The sequence below is a fragment of the Fulmarus glacialis genome, unplaced genomic scaffold, assembly GCF_000690835.1.
Source record: "Fulmarus glacialis isolate BGI_N327 unplaced genomic scaffold, ASM69083v1 scaffold49451, whole genome shotgun sequence".
Taxonomy (NCBI): domain Eukaryota; kingdom Metazoa; phylum Chordata; class Aves; order Procellariiformes; family Procellariidae; genus Fulmarus; species Fulmarus glacialis.
In genome coordinates this window covers 5079-23897 of record NW_009194371.1, presented here as the reverse complement: position 1 = coordinate 23897, position 18819 = coordinate 5079, and the positions used below count along the sequence as shown (strand labels likewise).

Sequence of the window (18819 nt, the reverse complement as noted above, 5' to 3'; positions counted from 1 at the left end):
CCCCCATATATATGAGCTCTTCTGGATATATTAGCTGAAGGATATGTCTTGAGTCAAGGTTTTCATCTGATGCCGTAGGAGAATGCGTTTTCCCCTTTTTCTAAGGCTCCCTTCCTGGTCATTGTAGAAAAAGTAATCCTTCAGTAGCATAGGTTCTTCTTATTGCAGTATACTCTCATTGGAGACCAAAGCTCACTTTGTTAGGTAGATACCATTTGTTCCTGAGATGTACAAACAGACCAAGTCATACTGATCAGTTTGATTATTAGATCACAGAAAGGTTCAAAACGGACAAAAGACTAAGTTAATGAGAGACCGAAAATAAGTCGAGACGAAACAGCTGTTTCTGCAGTTTTCTTATCAGTAGTGAAAGTGGGAAGTCTGAGTCCTTTATCATCCACATTGTTAATGGCATTTTTCTTAAAATTTATCAGCAGAGGAAACCATCACAAGTGGGAATATTTTTGACTGTCTCCCTGAACTGGCAAGTTATCTGTGTATTCTGGGCAATACACAATGGAGTAATTTTGTAAACACTGTAAGATGCTTTAGAAAAGTCCTGTGCATGCTCAGTTGAAATTTCTTAGTTGCAGAGAGTTAGCAATAAATATGTAGCAGTATGTGTGAGGGAGCCATCCACCAAGTCGTTCTACAGAAAACAACTTACTTTGTATGACTGGCTTACAATTTAGGATTAGTGATTATTCCATCTCAAAGTAGTGTTCTTTACTCTTCCTCGTTCCCCTGCTGTATTTTCAATACTCTGTTAAACTTGAAAATGCTCATTAGAAATTAGGCAGAAAGATACTTAAAAGGTTTCTGTTCTGACCAAATAATAGTACTGAAGTGGCTTTGGGGAATAAAGAATAAAGCAGTATCTAACCAAATTACATGTTCAAGAACAAGAGCAAAATCTCTAGTTAGAACAAGAGCTGGTACCATTGCCTGCACTTAGGGTCACAGTAAGCTTTCACATTGGGTAATTCTAATTTTGCCAAATTTTGACCCTTTAGGCTAAGACTTTTTCCGTTCCAAATGTCTGCTTCAAGGCTGATTTTTTTGCGGAAGTTTCACAGAAGTGAAGAGCTATTTCTGACAGTGGGGTGAAAAATTACAGTCTTTAAAATATTTCAATGTCTCAAAAAAACAATAGTAAACAGAGCACTTCTTATGTAAATGTAGGAGTGCAGGTGCCCACTGCTTTAGAGTAAGGCTTTGAAACTTGTCTGTTATGCCAGCAAGGTGCCATTTGCTATTTCAATGAAAATATTGTCCCAAATTAGTCAAATTTTAAATGTTTGTAGGGGAGGAAGTCTTTATGTCTGAAGATGTGCATGTTTGTTATGTATTGGTAGCTAAGGTTTTTGACCTAAGAATATTCCCAGTCAGGTCTACTTAATACATTTCCTCCATTTTCTACTCTTAGTTGTTGCATTTGTATTGAGATTTGGTGACCAATTAGAGGAAATATTTTTGTATCTTCACTCTCTTGTGACTCCAAGGGAGCAGGGGAGAGAATGGAAGAGAAATCTGTGAGACCATGAGAGATTTACGTAGGTAGCCAAGATCCAGTCTGGCTGGGCAGAGGGTCTCAGCCAAGCACAGATACTGCAGGCTTCTCATCTAAGTGAAGAAACAAGAATGAGCCACTAGGAAATGCATTGAGATGCAGTTCAAGAAAAAGGGAATAAACATATTGTGACTTGAAGATTTCTTAATTGGCAGCCTGTGCTGCTGTTCAGAAACAGAAATAAACCAAAATCTTCTGAACCTCAGTATTGTTGTCAGGAGGCATTTGTGAATCCCTAAGCACGCATTGTTTCTTATAAAGGGGTGATCCATGTGGAGAGTGAGAGATCCTACTATATCTATCAGTTAGTAACAGTACTAACTAAATATAATGCTAAGTATTCCGCAAGATAAGGTCTTAGCATCTCCAGTTGGCAGTTAAAAATTAGTAGATGTTTTTGACCTTAATCTTTCCCTGCATGAGTTCCCCATCTGTAGAGGAATGAATCTGATGGTAAGATTATAATACCATTTGATTTCACAGGAGTGTTGTGGAAGTATATTCATTATGAAGATTTGGACATTTTAGTTATGAGTGCCATAAGAAAACCCATGAGTAAATTAATAATTCTGTCTTCAGTGTTTGACTAGGCATGGCATCTCACATGAACAATTAGGAGGAAACAAAGTATTGAAAGCTTTTCAGTGAATAATACCTACTGTGTCCTGAATGAGGCCAGTACTTTTAGAAAAAAATACATGCTATCATATAATAGATAAAGACACCATAACACATAAAAAGGTTTGATCTAACTTTTGGGTGGTTTAGCATAACTTTTTATGTGCATTTTATAGCAAAACATCTTGCTGTATATACACATTTTGAGGCAGATGGTGTTAGTGAGAAAAAATGAAAAAGTGCTAATTAAGAAGTAAAATGCATAGTAACAGAACCCATTGTTGGATTTACTTTGTGTCTCCACTTTGTGCTCATTATTGATTTATACTAGTTTATAAAATGCTAGCCAGAGGAATATCTTAAATGCGAAGCAAAATTTTCACAGTATTGTTTTTATATAGTCAGTCCAGTAAGAGGAATTTCTGTATATATTTTTGCAAAACTGTCCCTTTTACTATCTGCTATCTGTGATATGTTGTCATCATAGCTATCTCAAACTTTGTTTCTCAGATCCTTTTGCTAGTATTCTGTTCCCTTGCCAGAAGTGCTTGAAGCAAAGTTGCCAAACTCCCCCGTCTGTATTTAATGAGCATTATACGTTGCTTGGGGTGAGGAAGGGGAACTAGTTTACTTCTAACAGGTGAACTCTCCATGAGAATATCATGTTGACTTTATCATTTGCAGAAGACCAATTGTCGAATCTGGTACTGTGATTTTTTAATGACAGTTTCATTTATATAAACTTAAAAAAATTCCATTAAAGTTTTAGAGCTCTTTCAATTACAAGCAAATATGAAGAGATCACGGAGACAACAGAGATGAGGCAGGTGCAGAATTCCTGTTCTTCTGTTGTCCACGTAAAGAAAGGAACATAAAGATAGGAACATCCAATGTTATTTGAAACATAAACATATTCAGGGTATGACAGATCAGGATAAAATGATGTCTGAGGTTGAGGACCTTTTGTGAATGTCTTGCCATCTGTTCATTCCCATGTAAGCAGAGGCTGTTAATTTCAATACTGCTTACAGTAGCCATGATGTTATGGACAAAGCAGGGCAGTCTCAACTTTTTGGACAGCTAACCTATTAAAGAAAAATAAAATTGCCTCCACATTCTGAAGTGCCATCATGCTATAGCTGGATTTGTAGGATGTCTAGCTGTGGAAGACACTGCAGTTCTCCTATCTTGAAAAAACAAAGATATAAACAGGTGCCACAATGCTTGTTCTTTCATCTTTCTTCCCTAACGTAAAACATGAGAGGCAACATTGATAACTAAGGAATTTTTTTGTATGACCTATTTTTATGGGTTTTTTTAAATGACACCTGAAATTATGGTTCAGTTTGAGATGAGAACTTTGTGGAATAAGCGAGTGTAGAGAAGTTTCTACTACCTTTAATTTGCGGCCTAGATCATACATTAGGAGTAGCAAAAAATTTTGTATCCTCAGAGTCTTTTGAGCTAGTGTTTAAACTGCCCTTCATGTTAAAAAAACTTTAAGATTTTGGTTCATTTGACCAAGTACATCTGAATTGTAGCTTTTGTCAAGAATCTTGAGAGAATTGGAAGTTAAATTTACGGTAGAGTTCCTAAGCTAGCTCTTGCAAGAATTATCACCATCACTTATGTTTACAAACAATCATTTTTTGTAAACATGAAGAAAAACAACAAAAGAGTTTTGCTGAGCACTGCTGCATTGCTAGGTATATATTTTGTTATTTATGTAACAGTGGACACAATGATGAGATTTATCATGGTAAATCTGGCGTGGTGTACTTTGCTGATACTCTAGATGTGGATATCCGATTGCTTTATCAATACAAGTGCATGTTGTGAAATGCCTAAAGAGTAGACCTCTTCTTAGCAACAAAACCAACATATTTTTGAAGGCTGAAGAAACAATAGTTTGTACTGTTGCTTTTTGGTTATACCCAGCTGTTCCCATCGCTCTTTGATCAGAAAAGAAGAGCCACCAGTTCATTTCTGAGTGTGGTTCTTCACTTCTCTGCTTCTTCAGAAGTTTCAACCATGTCAGCAGTTATTCGTGTCCTCTCATAGCATTTGCCACCAGTATCTGAGTTCAGCAGAAGAGACAGAGCTAAGGAGACGTTTTTAAACCACTGAGTTTTTCTACAGCGCTCTCATCCTCAGCGCACTTCCGGTCTCAAATTTGTTAGGTTTATCTGGCACCCGCTTCAGTTTGCATTTCTTTTTTTCTCAATTCATCTTACATGTCTGAAGACTAGGTTGCCAAGTTTCCTGAAGTCATTTCTTGTCAGGAGACAGCCACCGGGTGACTGCATTTATAAGAAGATCAAGTACCAGCCCATTTTTACTTAAATCCGCGTACCTTTTCTTCCCTATACGTGAGTCCTTCTTATGAGACACTGGCTGGAGCAGGAACAGTTTTTTTCATTTAGTAGGTGTAGAGGACTTTGAAATGAGCAGTTGAGGTAAATGTTGTGTGTTCTTGATAATGTGCACTACTTTTCATTAAATTGAACAATAAGCAGTTCAGTTTTCACCTGTTGTCTGGCTTGCTTTATACATTCTCTTACTCCATAAGACTGATTTGGGTCTACACTTTGCATTTTTCAAATGCCTGTTTAATGACTACCAAAATTACCCGCGCTCCTCACAGGACCTACAGTATTAATTCTTAGCATCTTTTTCTTCTGACTTTTATCCCAAGAATGCTTCCAGTGTATTGACATGTAAAGGCTGCCTTGTGAATATACAGAAACATTTATAGGACTTTTGTACTACCAAAGTTAAAATAGTTTCTTGGAGAGACAGTAGTCTGCTTGTGTACTTGAATATTTACAGGGATAGTCCTACAGAATATTTTCTTGGACTCATTTTGGACTCTGTACAAATCAGATATTTTGTCCTCTCTGGAATAAATAGTTCTAGAAATTCACCGAAAAATAAGAGTTTCTAAGGAGAGTTTTTGAAAGTAGTGAGCATTCTCTTGCAACACACAATTTTGTGAACTTCTGTATGTGAGGTCTTATCTCCGAGTCTGGAAGAGATCATGACTTCCACTTAGTGTAGTTTGTTGTGACCTGATTGGAAATTCAAGAGCTGTATTTTAAGTGGGCTGTAAAAATATGTGCTACAAATATTAGAGTGTCTTAGATCATGAACTAATGGTCTTAAGTTTTTTGACTTAAGTTTTGTGAAGGGGTTTTCTAGGTTAATTTTATGCCATATTAAGTATTATACGATGAATAAATGTAGCTTTATTGTAGGCTTGATTTTTCAGAAGAAAAAACAATTTCAAAGTTCCCTCACCCCTCAAAACTACCACATAAAATCATTCTGTTGCATGGGACAATAGAGACCATGGTTCTTCTTTTAGGTATCTTTTTAGATAATAAGAGAGAGATGTGAACCAAACTGGAAGGAAGCCAGGCACGCTGTTATTAACACAATACACAGTCTGATACAGGGTAGTGAATTCTCATTGTGGCTCTACAAAGCGTTAATGAAGTTCTAATTTAAAAAGCAAACAGAAAACCTCTACATTGCACCATGGGGACCCAACACATTTTATCACATTGTATTGTGACTAATATTAATATTGTTAATTAACAAGCTTTCTTGAGATCTAGGAATATTATGGCAACAAGTTTTTTTTTGTTTTTTTTTTTCCAAGGCTGCCTAATGTTTCTCGGTACCTCCAAACAGAGGAGCAGTGAAATGGAATGATCTAAATTACTTACTCATTCAGAAGATCAGAAAATGAAGTATATTTTTGCTAAGTGAAAAATAATTCCAGTATCTCAATTTAAACCTTTTTTTTCACTTTAAAATTGGGACAGGGACATTGCCATGCTGAAGGATGGAAGCATAACTGGATCATTGTAAGAGTGGCCAATATTTATCTTCAGAGGAAAATGAAGCTTAACAGAACTAAGGCCACTTTAGTTCTCACTGAGAGATTCCACATAGGGGTTTAATGGGATTTAACTAATGCACTTTGAATTCGTACCATTAATTAATTTGGCTTAACTTTCTCTCATAATCCCACATAGACAGGATCTAAGTGACTATGTATTCCTTTCCTTATATAAATCCGTTCTCAGTATTGACTTGTATCTAGGTAATTTTCCAGTACCGCGGTTTCTATGTAGGACTTTCTGCTTGTGCTCCAGCATCTAATTATTTAAAAATATTAAATGCAATGGCAAAATCTAGCATATAGAAAACTAGATGATACCTTCCTTTTTCTCCTGGGATGGGGCTAAGGAGTGGCTGTGCTAGTTTGATGTTTTGTTTTGTTTTTTAGTGAGATTAGTAACTTGTTTTCTTTGTAGTTTATAAAATAAATTAAAAAAAAAAAGGCAAACAAAGCTTTGGGTTTCACCATTATAAAGTGTGCAATATGTGTTAAGTGGTTTGAATTAATGTATTATAAAAATATGTTGTTTAAGAACTGTAGTTCCATGTCACAACTCTTTCCTCTTCATATTTTTAATACTGGAATAACTCTTTTCTGAAGTGGCACTACAGAGGTAGGGAGGAAGCTGTTCTTTGTTAAAAGTTGCATCAACCTAATCTGCAATCCCGTATAATGAAATGGCGTAATCATAATTTTCATTGCTGTATGGTGTCAGTAGGGTGCTCTTCAACTGTCTGTTTCATTACTGAAGTTTGCATTTCTCCAAGTTCAGCGTTAACGAGATTTTCTCAGTTGATAAAACATGGACAGTAGTTGATCTCTCCTGGTCTCTTCCTGTGGTTCATAGAAACTTGGTGCAGTTTGGTGTGAAAGAAGATTTTTGTTACAGGCTGCCTGGGACTGTTCAGTGGTGGGCAGAGCACGTATTCCTGGGGGCCTTTCTGCATACTGCCTGTTGTGTGATTGCCTGACTCACGTAGTTTGTCTTTATAGGCTAAATAAAATTGTTTATTTTGTGATAACAACTAAGTGGCTCATTAATGGACTATAACAACTACTACATGTGTATTAAAACTATGCCCCGAGGAGTTCACAACATTAAGTAATTTTTCTATGACTTACCAAGGTTTTACCATCAGGTTTTCATGTACGCTTTCTTTGCAGATGCTTTTTAAAACAAACAGACAAAAAATGGTAAAAGTGTTTCAGTTATCTCTGTGCGTGCATAAACTAATGTCTGTGTAGTTTGAAGAAAAATCATCTAGAAAGAAGCCTTATTTAGGCTGAGTTCTATTTTGAACTTGGTTACTGAATTGATCACCTGCATTTGCATAGGTCCAGAAACAACGAATCCTTATGAGAGCATTAGAAATACAGAGCCTTTTTTGGTCCATTTTTAAAGGTTGGGTTTTCCATGTTCTTTTTGAAAGATTTAATCATAAATCATGTATTACAGAAGACTTATTTGCTACTTTCCCTTTTACAGGTCCAATGATGCACCAGCAGCCTCCCTCCCAGCAATACAACATGCCACAAGCAGGTGGCCAGCATTACCAGGGGCAGCAGCCACCTATGGGAATGATGGGCCAAGTCAACCAAGGAAATCACATGATGGGTCAGAGACAGATTCCTCCATACAGGCCACCACAGCAAGGTAGGATTTCACTTCAGTGTTTTTACATTGATTTTAAATAACCATTTTTAAAACTATTTTAAATCACTTCCTTGCTTACACCAAATTTCGATCAAATCATTAGGTGTCACAGACTTTGTTTGCAGACTCTTTTTGTTACCCTCTTAAGAGTGGTTCTTGCAGCAACAGATTACTGGTATCACCATGAAACGTGAAGACAAGTATTTCTTTTGTTTTGAGTTCTTTCTGGCAAAAAGTATCTAAAAATATGCATCTCAGATATGCGGATGCAGAATTTTGTTTCGATATTTAAATGATAGGTATAGAAAAGGAACAGAGTACCTGCTTGGTTCTGAATTCGTTCAGTTACAAAAAAGGAACAATGTTCCACAATCTTGCTGCCTTTTTGTTTTTTCCAGTCCTTTTAGAAAAGGAATAACTTTATTTTTAACACCTTAGTCTGTTATACGCATGTTCCTAAAATGAGCTCAAAACTGAAGTTTGATATATATGTGCTCAGTCTAGTGCAGCCAAACAACTGTGTGTGTATATATATATAGACAGATATATTTAATTTTTTTTTTTAAAGTAAACCAGATTACATATGTTGTCTGAAATGCAACGATATGGGTGGGGAGTACATTTGAGAAATATTTCTCATACTAAAATCAGAAATTAGCAGGCTTTATAACAGAGAAAACAAGTTATTTACGTATTGACTGGTTGTGGTTTTTCAGGCCCACCACAGCAGTACTCAGGCCAGGAAGACTATTATGGGGACCAATACAGTCATGGTGGACAAGGTCCTCCAGAAGGCATGAACCAGCAATATTACCCTGATGGTAATCTCTCATAAATGTTAACTTTCCCATTTTCTATACCTGCCCAATATTAATGTAGTCATATGCCCAAAATTAGGGAATGGGGCAAGAACAGTAATTGGATATCATACCTCACATTTACAAAACCTTCCAAATTCAGAATTGTTACTACAGTTTAAGTTACTATGACTAGATAATTTTACAACTTACTCAAAGTATGTAATTTGTAATACTCCCATTTGAAACTCTTAACAACAATTTGAGTATTTCAAAATGAAAATTCTGTAATTGGTTTATCTAAAAGTATGGAGGGTTCCTTAGCATATCTAGCATAATTGAGATGAATTAAAACAGTCATAACTTTATTATAAATAAGAGAGGGGGCGATATCCTTTTATTAAAGATTTTATTGAAGTGGAAAAACTTGTTAAAAATATGTGGTTTTTCTGTAAATATTCTATTTTTTAACTTAGTGTTTAGTTTTAATATAAGTCGCACAAATGTGTTATTGCTGCTATGGATGGTATGGGCCTTGAGCTTAATTTTTACCAAGGAATAAAATGGTCCCTGCCCTGAGGAGCTTGTAATTGTGAATCCTCTTTAGAAGTCCCCCCAGTGCGTTCAAGACAAGACCATAACTTCGAATTGCATAAATCTGTCCGCCTACCTCTTGGAATTTAGAGTCCTGAAGGCTATTGATTGTGTTATAAGTTAGAAAAGTTGCAATTAACCTGTTTTCAGGCTGAGCAGAGACTGGGAGAACAAAGATGCTGACTCATGACTACTGTGATAACTGTGTGTGCAACTTAATGGTATCTTACGAAGTTCAAGGAATGTGGTAGATGCTAATGTTTTGAAACTGTATACAAAGCAAAGCTGTGTAATTGCCAAAGCAACTACTCATTGCAAATAAAAGGATACAAGTTAGTTGTTTGAATTTTGATTTCTATTAAATTGATTTTAAGAAACGTCAAGCCACGTCTATATAAGCTTACATGTGTTATTTTTGGAGATATGTGTGCAGAGTTATTTTACAAGTTGCATTAACTCATAATTATTAAGCTTTCAGTTTGGAACTTTTATGTTACACACATGAGCTTTAGATGGTTACAGGCAATTTACTGTAGTAAGGGCAATTGGATGTTACCATTGACAGCTCTGTAGCAGCACAGATTACTTCTCTAAGACCTATTCCTTCTAAAGATTCATTCTTTATCATTACCTCATTATTACTCTTATATAGAATGCAAAGAGAAATAAGACTTGTGTCAATGGTTATGTATTTGTATTAGATTCAGTCAATGACGTATGGTGCAGTTGCAGAACTAATTACAAACACCACTTAGTTTTAGAACTGTTTTCTCCTTTCCTTATTTTTATTCCAAAATTTTATTTCAAGTGTATGTAATTTGTATAATTTTATTTCAAATTTAAACAAATTTTAGGCTTGTTTTCTTGACCAAGGTAGCAATAAGATATATTTTGGTCATCTGTAAGACAAAATAGATTTGTTCTAAAAACAACAACAGGTGGGGTGCTTACTGCATGGTTTCGTAATCAGAGATGCCTGTAGTGTCTGAAAAGGAAGATTCATTTCTAATGATCCTATTCAGGACTGGAATGTAAGAGGAAAAGTTTTCTTAAGATTTGTAGGAATTCTGTTGGTAGGGAAAACCTTGAGTATGTTGTTTTTCTGTCACTTAAAAGCAAAATTTAGTGTAGACTATGGTTCATAACTTCATTGAGCTTTATTTGCTGTATTTCACACTGCTTTTAGCATATGCTTTTGAATTGGACATCAGCAGAACAGGTGTTAGACAAAGTATGATAATTGCTTTCTTTGTTCATTCTAATTTAATTCAGGTTATTTACATGTGAAAGGCCTAAATGCTTTATTTTTTTTGAGTGAAAGATAAAGTACTTTCCCCCCCGCCCCCCCAACAAGGATTATCAGAAGGTTAAGACCATCCCTTGCTGTGATGTTGCTAAAACTACTGCATTAAACCTTTTTTTTTCCTGTCACATGTTAATTCAATATGAAAGGAAATCATATTAATAAATCTTAGGCTAATACAATTGAAGATTCTTTTTCATGTATATCCAGTTGAAATTTTTTTCATTTTTCTGAGAAATGAAATATTTTTAGGGTTTTCACTCAGGGGCCATTAACGTTTCTTCCTGTCTCTTGTCGAATTGATGTAGGTCATAATGATTACGGTTATCAGCAACCGTCGTATCCTGAACAAGGCTACGATAGGCCTTATGAGGATTCCTCACAACATTACTACGAAGGAGGTATCTATATACCTTCACACACATACGCACATACATTCCCTTTCCTTCCCCACCCGCAACGGGAACAAAAATTCTTGCACAACACGACTTATACCCATGCAAAGCTCTTGTAGAATACTAGTTGCTGGCTGTCTTGAAAATTGCAGGGAACTTGAAGCGTTCAGAATAATTTCTTGCAAACACCTAAAATATATAACCACAATTTGCCATTTCTAACAACAGTAAAATGACTAAAACACTCTAGAGATTTCCTTTTTTTTTTACCTCAATGGAAATTTTTATTTAAACATAAATTTGTTGGTTCAGTTGTATATCTTTTTGTGTGTGTGTATATTTTGTATAATTATAGTGCCGTTAGGAAACAGCTTGCTGATCTTGTGTAGCTAGTCTGTGCTCTTGTAGCTGTCCTTAATTTTGTCTTTTTTAATTTTATTTAGCATAGTCATGATCTTATGACTGTGATGTTCCAGTAAATGTAATGCTTGTTTGGCAGAGATGCTGAAAATGCTGCAGTTCAACTTTGCAAAATTGGCTTTAACTGCAGTTGTTTGGCCGAATTCCTTCTGTTTGGTTTGAGTTTTCTTTGTTTTGTTCAGTTTTTGAAATCAATATTGCATTTTCATTTTGTTCTTGTGTTGTTGGCTGTGCATCTTAGAAGGAAAAAGATTAATAAAGTAGGTATCTTTATAAGTTTTTGCTTTCTTGCAATCATCTTACAGGAAACTCGCAATATGGTCAGCAGCAAGATGCCTATCAAGGACCACCCCAACAGCAGGGTTATCCACCACAACAGCAGCAATATCCAGGCCAACAAGGCTATCCAGGACAACAGCAGGGTTATGGTAAGAACCTGAAGATACAGACAGCAATCACAGAAAAGACTAAGAGATCCTCGTATATTATTCCATCCCTGGTTTACTGGGTTGAAAGGCCAAGTTTGTGCAAAAAAGCTGTATGCCCACAATTTCACTGGGCCAAAACAAGACAGTGTATTTTGGGAAGTAGATCTGTTGGCAATCTAAAACAGTGTGGTAGCACAGAAAACCACAGGTGACAAGACAACATTATATCGGGTGTCTGTAATTTAGAAAGATCCAGAAAGAATCTGCTATTTTCTGTCCTCTGTAGGGGAACACAGTCAGGAGGGCACAAAGATAGCAAAGAGCCATTTATATCCTTTCATACTTGGATTTGCCATTTAGAACAAAATCTTTTAAAAACTAGTTTAAAATTTCATCCAACATACGTGAATCATTCTTTTAAAATTCTTGTACTGATTAGTAAAGAAGTGAATATAAGCATTGCAGCTTTCAAGACAGTTTGTCTTACAAATTTGCACTAGTAGTGCAAACCTTCTGTTGTATGCCAGGAAAGAGAAATCCTCTGCCACAAGTAAGATAATATAGTCCTTGGATTCAAGGAAAACCTCCCACCGAGGAAACTTAGTACGTAATTTTTGTGCATTACTTGTGAAAATTTGAGGTCAGAAGAGCATACTGGAAATACTGCTCTTTAAGGGTTTACTAGCTCGCTTATTGTAAAGCTGTACATTTTTATCTCAGGAGAAAAAAATCTCTGAAATCTAATTCCATATATTTTAACTTGTAGCTTTGTTGCAGGTTTAAGGGCTAAAACTTTCAGCACTGTGGGTATGCGAGGAAGCGGATGGCTGACTTGTTTGCCATGTAGATAAATGACAGATTTGCATTAAATCCAGTTGTGTTGAGACAGAGTTAAATTTTAAGAGGATCCACTGAGATTTAGCAAATTTTCTCCTTTTGGAGATTATGGATGAATTGATAGTTCTGAAATAATAGTCATGTACTTACATTCTGCTAAACGTAACATAGGAACAGAATGAAGATCAGAGTGAAGGTCCATCTAGCTCACTATTCTAAATTTTGTAAGTAAAGAAATCTGAACTTACTCTGAAAATTTAGGTTAAGAAATGCTAGAGGAAAGGGATGAAGAAATCTGTTGGAGTGACTTACCCACTGTAATTTGTAAACTCAAATAGCATACTTCTCAATTTCTATTTTTTAGCAGAAATAGATATTGTAGTTCCATTTTTATTTTATAAAATGTCACTGAATATTTAGAATTCAACTATAAAGAATTAGCATGAATAAATAAAACCAAGTTTCATTTGTCAGATGAACACAGCACTTTTTAGGATGTAGTATCCTTGCTCAATTTAATATTTAATTGCTTTCTAATTTGCAAAAATAAATCAGCATCCGAGTCATTATTATCAATCTTTAAAGTTTTGTTCCACTGTAGAAAGCTGAAACTGCACAGTTCAAGGGGATTTGAGGCCTGAGGAGAATGGTAATAGCTTGTGGAGCTTTTCTTCTCCAGGTCATCTTTTTGACTGTCTCATAGATCCAGAATTACTGAAAGAGTTACCAGCTGATGTCATCGTAATGTCCAGTGCCTGCAGCTAAAACTAGCCCTCTCTAGCACTGAATCACATTATTGCTAAACCAAATCTGTTTCTTTTGGGGGGAAGGGGGAAGTGTTGGTTTCTTTAAAAGAAAGCACTTCCGAAGAATTGCAAATCTTCCTGACTCTGCCAGTTTTTAAGGGGTAGTATTGAAAAAGCTGACTTAAATCCACTGCAAAAGATCCGTATGGAGTGTCACTGAAATACACAGTACACCATCTCTCCCAAGGTAGGAGGGGGTGAGGTTAATCTTGTTTGGAACATGTCTGCACTGTCTGATGGCAGTAACGTGCAGCTTCCAATGGTAGACAGGCTGAGTCTCTGTGAATAGTAGCAGAAAGAGTTTGTATTGACAAAAGGACTGCTTCCTTTTACAGTCAAAAAAGGGTGAAGCCAAAGTTGGTTTTGTGTGTGGGTTTCCCCCCCCCCAATCCTTTTCCTAGAAAGTTAAGATGACCAGAGGAGTATGGAGTAGAGGGTGCTTTTTTCCATCCCACAATAGCATTTACTGGTTGTCACATCTCGCATTTTATGCATGTAACTTGCTTGCCTGACATCCCATTTACGATTGCCTGCTGTGGTGTGTGCTTGCTATGGAACTGGCTTTCTGGCAGTGCAGTGCTGCTAGTCTCCTCAGAAGGTCCAAATGCTGAACGCAGCTGATCATCTGCCTGTTCCTTGGATTATAAAGTTCTGGAACTGGAGCAGCATGAAGCAGGAGGAGAGTGTGCCTTCCTAAATCCTGGAAAGTGCTTGTGTTTATGATTTGTCATTTCTTGCCTTGTTCTTCCCTGTCTTATGACCTCATGTGTGGAACTACACGTATTGGTAATAAATAATGAATATATAAATAAACGTAAGCGTTTCTGTGGTTGGAGCACAGGACCTGTCAGCTAAGGTGCTTTCCAGGGTGAGAGGAGGACCACTGATCCCTGGTATGTTTTTAGATAGGAAGAGACCTAGTTGCACAGTAGTGATACTTCTTAGCCCTGTCTGTTGTAAAATTCAATGCTTTCGCTGTTCTCTTCTTCCTAACACCTTAAGCAATCTTTTTTCTTTTTTTTTGTTTACATTTTAATGATCTCCAGGCCCCTCCCAAAGTGGTCCAGGACCTCAGTATCCCAATTATCCACAAGGACAAGGCCAGCAGTATGGGGGATACAGACCCACACAGCCTGGGCCACCACAGCCACCACAGCAGAGGCCTTATGGATATGACCAGGTATTCTTTCATTTGATGAGAAAGTTGTGATTCTTACACACTCATTTGATAATCTTAGTTTCTTACGAACATTTAAACTAATGAATTTGAGGACATGGTCTCACAGGTGTGTATATACAATTCTCATGGATTTTATTTCCAGGTGAGTTGCCCAGAATCATTTGTCAGGAGGTGTGATTAGTCGTTCTCTTCTGAGTTTACAGAGTTTTAATGCAATTTGGCAAAGTGAGGCACTCCAGACAATGTTTTTAGACCTTAAAAGATTAAAGTGATCTGTTTCATAGCCTCATGGTCAATGACTAATATGAAAGGTGAGGTTCCTAAATCTCATGGTGGATCATTCTTCATTACTGCCTTGCAATAAAAGTGGTTGAATTGATTTTCAGAACCACCTCAGGTGTGCAGCTGAAGTCCCTCTACTGTACAGCTATGTGTGGAGACAGGAAGCCTATTTCTGCACAGATTTTCTCTAAGTAGTATAAAGGAATACTGAACATGGGAAAGAAGTGACCTGAAAAATCAACTGCTTCTTTCCTATCACTACTAAGATAAGTTTAAAACAAACAAACACCAAAACTCTAGGCTGGAGTTGTAGTGGAGGACTCCTGTTAAAAAAAAAAAAAAAAACAAAAAAAAAAACCTTCTAATTAAAGGATGAAGCAGAGATTTTATTCCTCTAGAAGGTACTAAACTGTAAAAATCTAATCTTTGCAATGTGAATTGTTCAGAAACGTCATTAAAACGTACACTATTACTTTCCTCAGCATAAATAAAATGGAGAGTAACTAAATAGACCTTATGATCAAGTTGAGGTTCTAATGTTTAAATAAAATCCGGATACGTCAGTAGAAGATCAGTTGAACTTTCAAGAAGAACTTTCCCTTGGAAGTGAGAATAGCCACAATTGCCCGCATTTTTAAAGGAGAACAGTTGGCTTCCTTTCTACAGAAATTAGAAAAGATGAGGAAGAAGGAACAAACTCTTTCAGTGTGGTACTTTAGAGATGCAATTACTTCTAATTATTTAACAGAGAAACAAAATGCTCATGCATTGAACTAATAGCTTCCTCCTGCAAATAATAAGCTATAGAAAAATGCTTTACTTGTAGCAAACGTAAGGTCAAGGGAACTTAATCTCAATTTGCTGAGTTTCTTCCAGCTTTCTTTGCAGTAGAAGTGGATAACCTTCTCTGTAGGTAGGCTCTACTTCCTCTAGTTTGTGCAATCTACGTTCCCCCGGGAAACCCCTCCACTCTTTCATACTAGCCATTCCCATAGGAATTGTGCTGCTTAAATTCTCATCTGACAGCTGTTCTGAAACTCTTTCTCCTGACTGATTGCCATATTACAATGGAAAAAACCTGACATTGCAACATAGAACTGGAATTTAAAATACTGCCTTATTGTGATGGTACCAAACATGCAATGGTGGTGGGGCCACAGTTTGGAGAATGTTCGCTTCATAGCACACTACTTGTTTCTGCAAGCCTTGAACCCTGTGGTGAAGAATCATGGTAAACATGCAGCATTGATGCTTTCATCTCTGCCCTCCTCTGCAGTACATGACGTTCTGTTAAAAGAAATAGAAAATATCAATAAGGGTAATAATTCTATGTATTGGATCTATGGAATAATTGATTCCCACAGGATATGCTGACTAGTTCTTTATGTTCACCGGGGTGTGCCTTGATTTTTGAGATGCATGTATGAGTCCATTCTGTGATGACTGATACATGAATATTTTTAGGTATCTCTGAAAGCAGGTTAGTTTCCTAAATTACTTTGAATTTAGGTGACCTTGTCTTTTTGAAATCGTTCTCAAAATTTAGGTGGGAAGTAACTTCCATCTTTAATTTTTGATGGTGTTCTGCAAATTTCACAGCAGTCTATTGAATTTAAAGATATACTCTTCTGATCAAATTAGGTTCCTGGCTTTAAATCTGTATCATCAGTCTTACTTTTACATTAAAACACAAAGGATTTTTAGTGAGATGAAACTCTGTACCACTTACTCATATTGGTTTATCATCTATTGTTACTTGTTTCCACCTTTTAACATCATAGTTTATTTGGATGGTCTTCTGATTTCAGCTTTTAATACAGGAAAATAGGCCTTGTGGTCTAATTATGTATTTTGAATTTCTTTCTTAGGGTCAGTATGGAAACTATCAACAGTGAAAAAGTACTCACATTCCGGTAGGCAATATCTATTAGCAGCCATATTGTCTCCTCAGCACTGTGGACATCTTCCTGAGATGAGAACCTCCCATTCCATCTAGCTTTTGGAAAAATCTTGTGGCTGTTTTATGGTATACAGTCTTTATGGGTTAATTGTTAAAGACTGTAGATTCTCAGAAACTGATTTCACATCTCTACTCTAGATGGCAATATTGGACAGAAAATATGTGACATAACAATTTGCAGTGAGTTGAGAACTGTATGTCAAATACTGTTACAGACTGAAAGGTGCGAACAGCTTTGTATGTTTATGAAGGTTATGGGAATTTAATATTTTTTCCACAGATTTTTTTTGTAGGGGGAAAGGGGAAATGCACACTTTTTACAGCAGCAATATTTTGTATATTATGTTTTTCATGTGGTGAATATGCAAGACAGTACACTACTCGCTGGGCAGGATTAGAAATCTACTGTTAAAAATGGGTTGGGGCATGATAAGTGCTTGATTGTATAAATCTGGAAATGGTGTACAATAAAGATAACAGTGAAAAAAGATGGAGAGCATCATACATCACTGATAGGTTCATGTACAAAGAATAAGAATCCCAGTTATCTAAATGGGAACATAATTATGGACAGTATAATATAGTCTTGTGCAAAGATTAATTTTTTAAGCTTTCCAATTTTTCTGAGTGAAGCATTTTTGTAAAAATTGTTTCTAACATAGTTTGACAATTTTCTGCAACATTTTTTGGGTAACAAGGTAAACATTTGGGTTTTATTTCTCAAGTGTTTTGTCACAGCTTTGCATAAGCAAGCTGTAATCCCTCTTAATAATTGCAATAACAAAGAAAATGACAAGTGTTAATTTTACTTGGCTTGAAAAAGAATATGGGGGACAAGACTGCATTGTATAAGTGTATTTTAACCTTTAGTTGAATAATTTGTATGTATCAAAATAGCCTAGAAGACTTTGTAAAACCTATCTAAACTTTCCTAACTGGGAGTTAATATCTTTAGAAAGGGGGCATTTTTTGTGTGTGTCCATTTTTCTTATTGGTTAACATGAGACCAAGGGATGTTTTATAACATCAAATATAAAACCTGTTGGTGAGGTAAATGCCAAATTTTGTTTTGAACTGCATTAATGCTTTTATAGTGTTGCATGTGAGATAGAGGCAGCACCTTGATCAATAGCACAGTACACAAAAAATTGGTTTTGAGACTGTCCTGCAACTGTATATCAGATAAATAAATGGATATTCTGTTGTGCAGGAATACATGCATTCAGGAATTGCTGGCAACTTTTATAAAGTACAAAACTTAAAATTAGCCCAGGAATAAAATAATTTTTTTTTTTTTTTCGGTTGGCAATCATGTTTAGGGAAGGGGGCGGAGGGGGAGGGGAGAAAAACAACTGGTGTTCATAATATGTATGACATTGTACATGGAAGACAAGATTTTCAAATTGTTCATCATTTTTAAAGGGCAAACAATTTTCTTAAAGTCGATAGAAAATACACATCAAGGTTTGAACAGATATGGCATGAGGAACATTATTATGAATGAAATGCTTGTAGGTTCTGTGCCAATTTTCCACCACTGTGTACTTCATTGCTATTTAAAACTGTACTCCATCAATTCTAACGGAAGAATAAATTATTTGTGATTTTAATTTTCTCATTTGTTTCTTTAAATTAGATCCCTATCACTCTGTCTCATCTGGAGACTCTGCTGTGGGTTTTTATTTTATAGAAGTTTGGCCAGAATAACCAAACTGTATTTGCATTCTAGGACTTTATCAAAATTCTCTTGCCATAGCCAAGTTAATTAGAATTAACTGTTCAGTAATCAGCATGTTGTGTAGGTTGTTTGTTACGAAATTCTTCCTCTGAAAATGGAGGTCCATGAGGCTATAATCAAGATGACTGAATTAGATAAATGAGTTGAGGAGGCAAAAATGTGTTGAACCCAACCTGGTGTAGATATGTTATCTCATTTGAAATAAGCTCAACTGACATTAAGAAATAATTTGTCTTGCCAGCCCATCTTCTGTTGTCTTATTCTCCTTTTTAATGGAAACTAAAATTGCAATTTTAATAAGCAGAATTTCCTCCAGGGTTTCCCTCCTAG

At 36.1% G+C, this 18819-nt stretch overlaps 1 protein-coding gene across 1 annotated transcript in view; it reads left to right on the top strand.

Moving 5' to 3' along the window:
- The window catches only part of SS18 (synovial sarcoma translocation, chromosome 18), a gene marked incomplete at its 5' end in the record, with an annotated part of 19455 nt that extends 1094 nt beyond the window's left edge, over positions 1-18361 (top strand). Inside the window, 6 exons of the mRNA XM_009587736.1 lie at positions 7582-7749; positions 8466-8570; positions 10752-10844; positions 11564-11686; positions 14376-14509; positions 16660-18361. Of these exons, the coding sequence (XP_009586031.1) occupies positions 7582-7749; positions 8466-8570; positions 10752-10844; positions 11564-11686; positions 14376-14509; positions 16660-16686 (650 nt within the window). The remainder of the gene's footprint in view (positions 1-7581; positions 7750-8465; positions 8571-10751; positions 10845-11563; positions 11687-14375; positions 14510-16659) is intronic.
- Between the last annotated feature and the right edge of the window lie 458 nt (positions 18362-18819).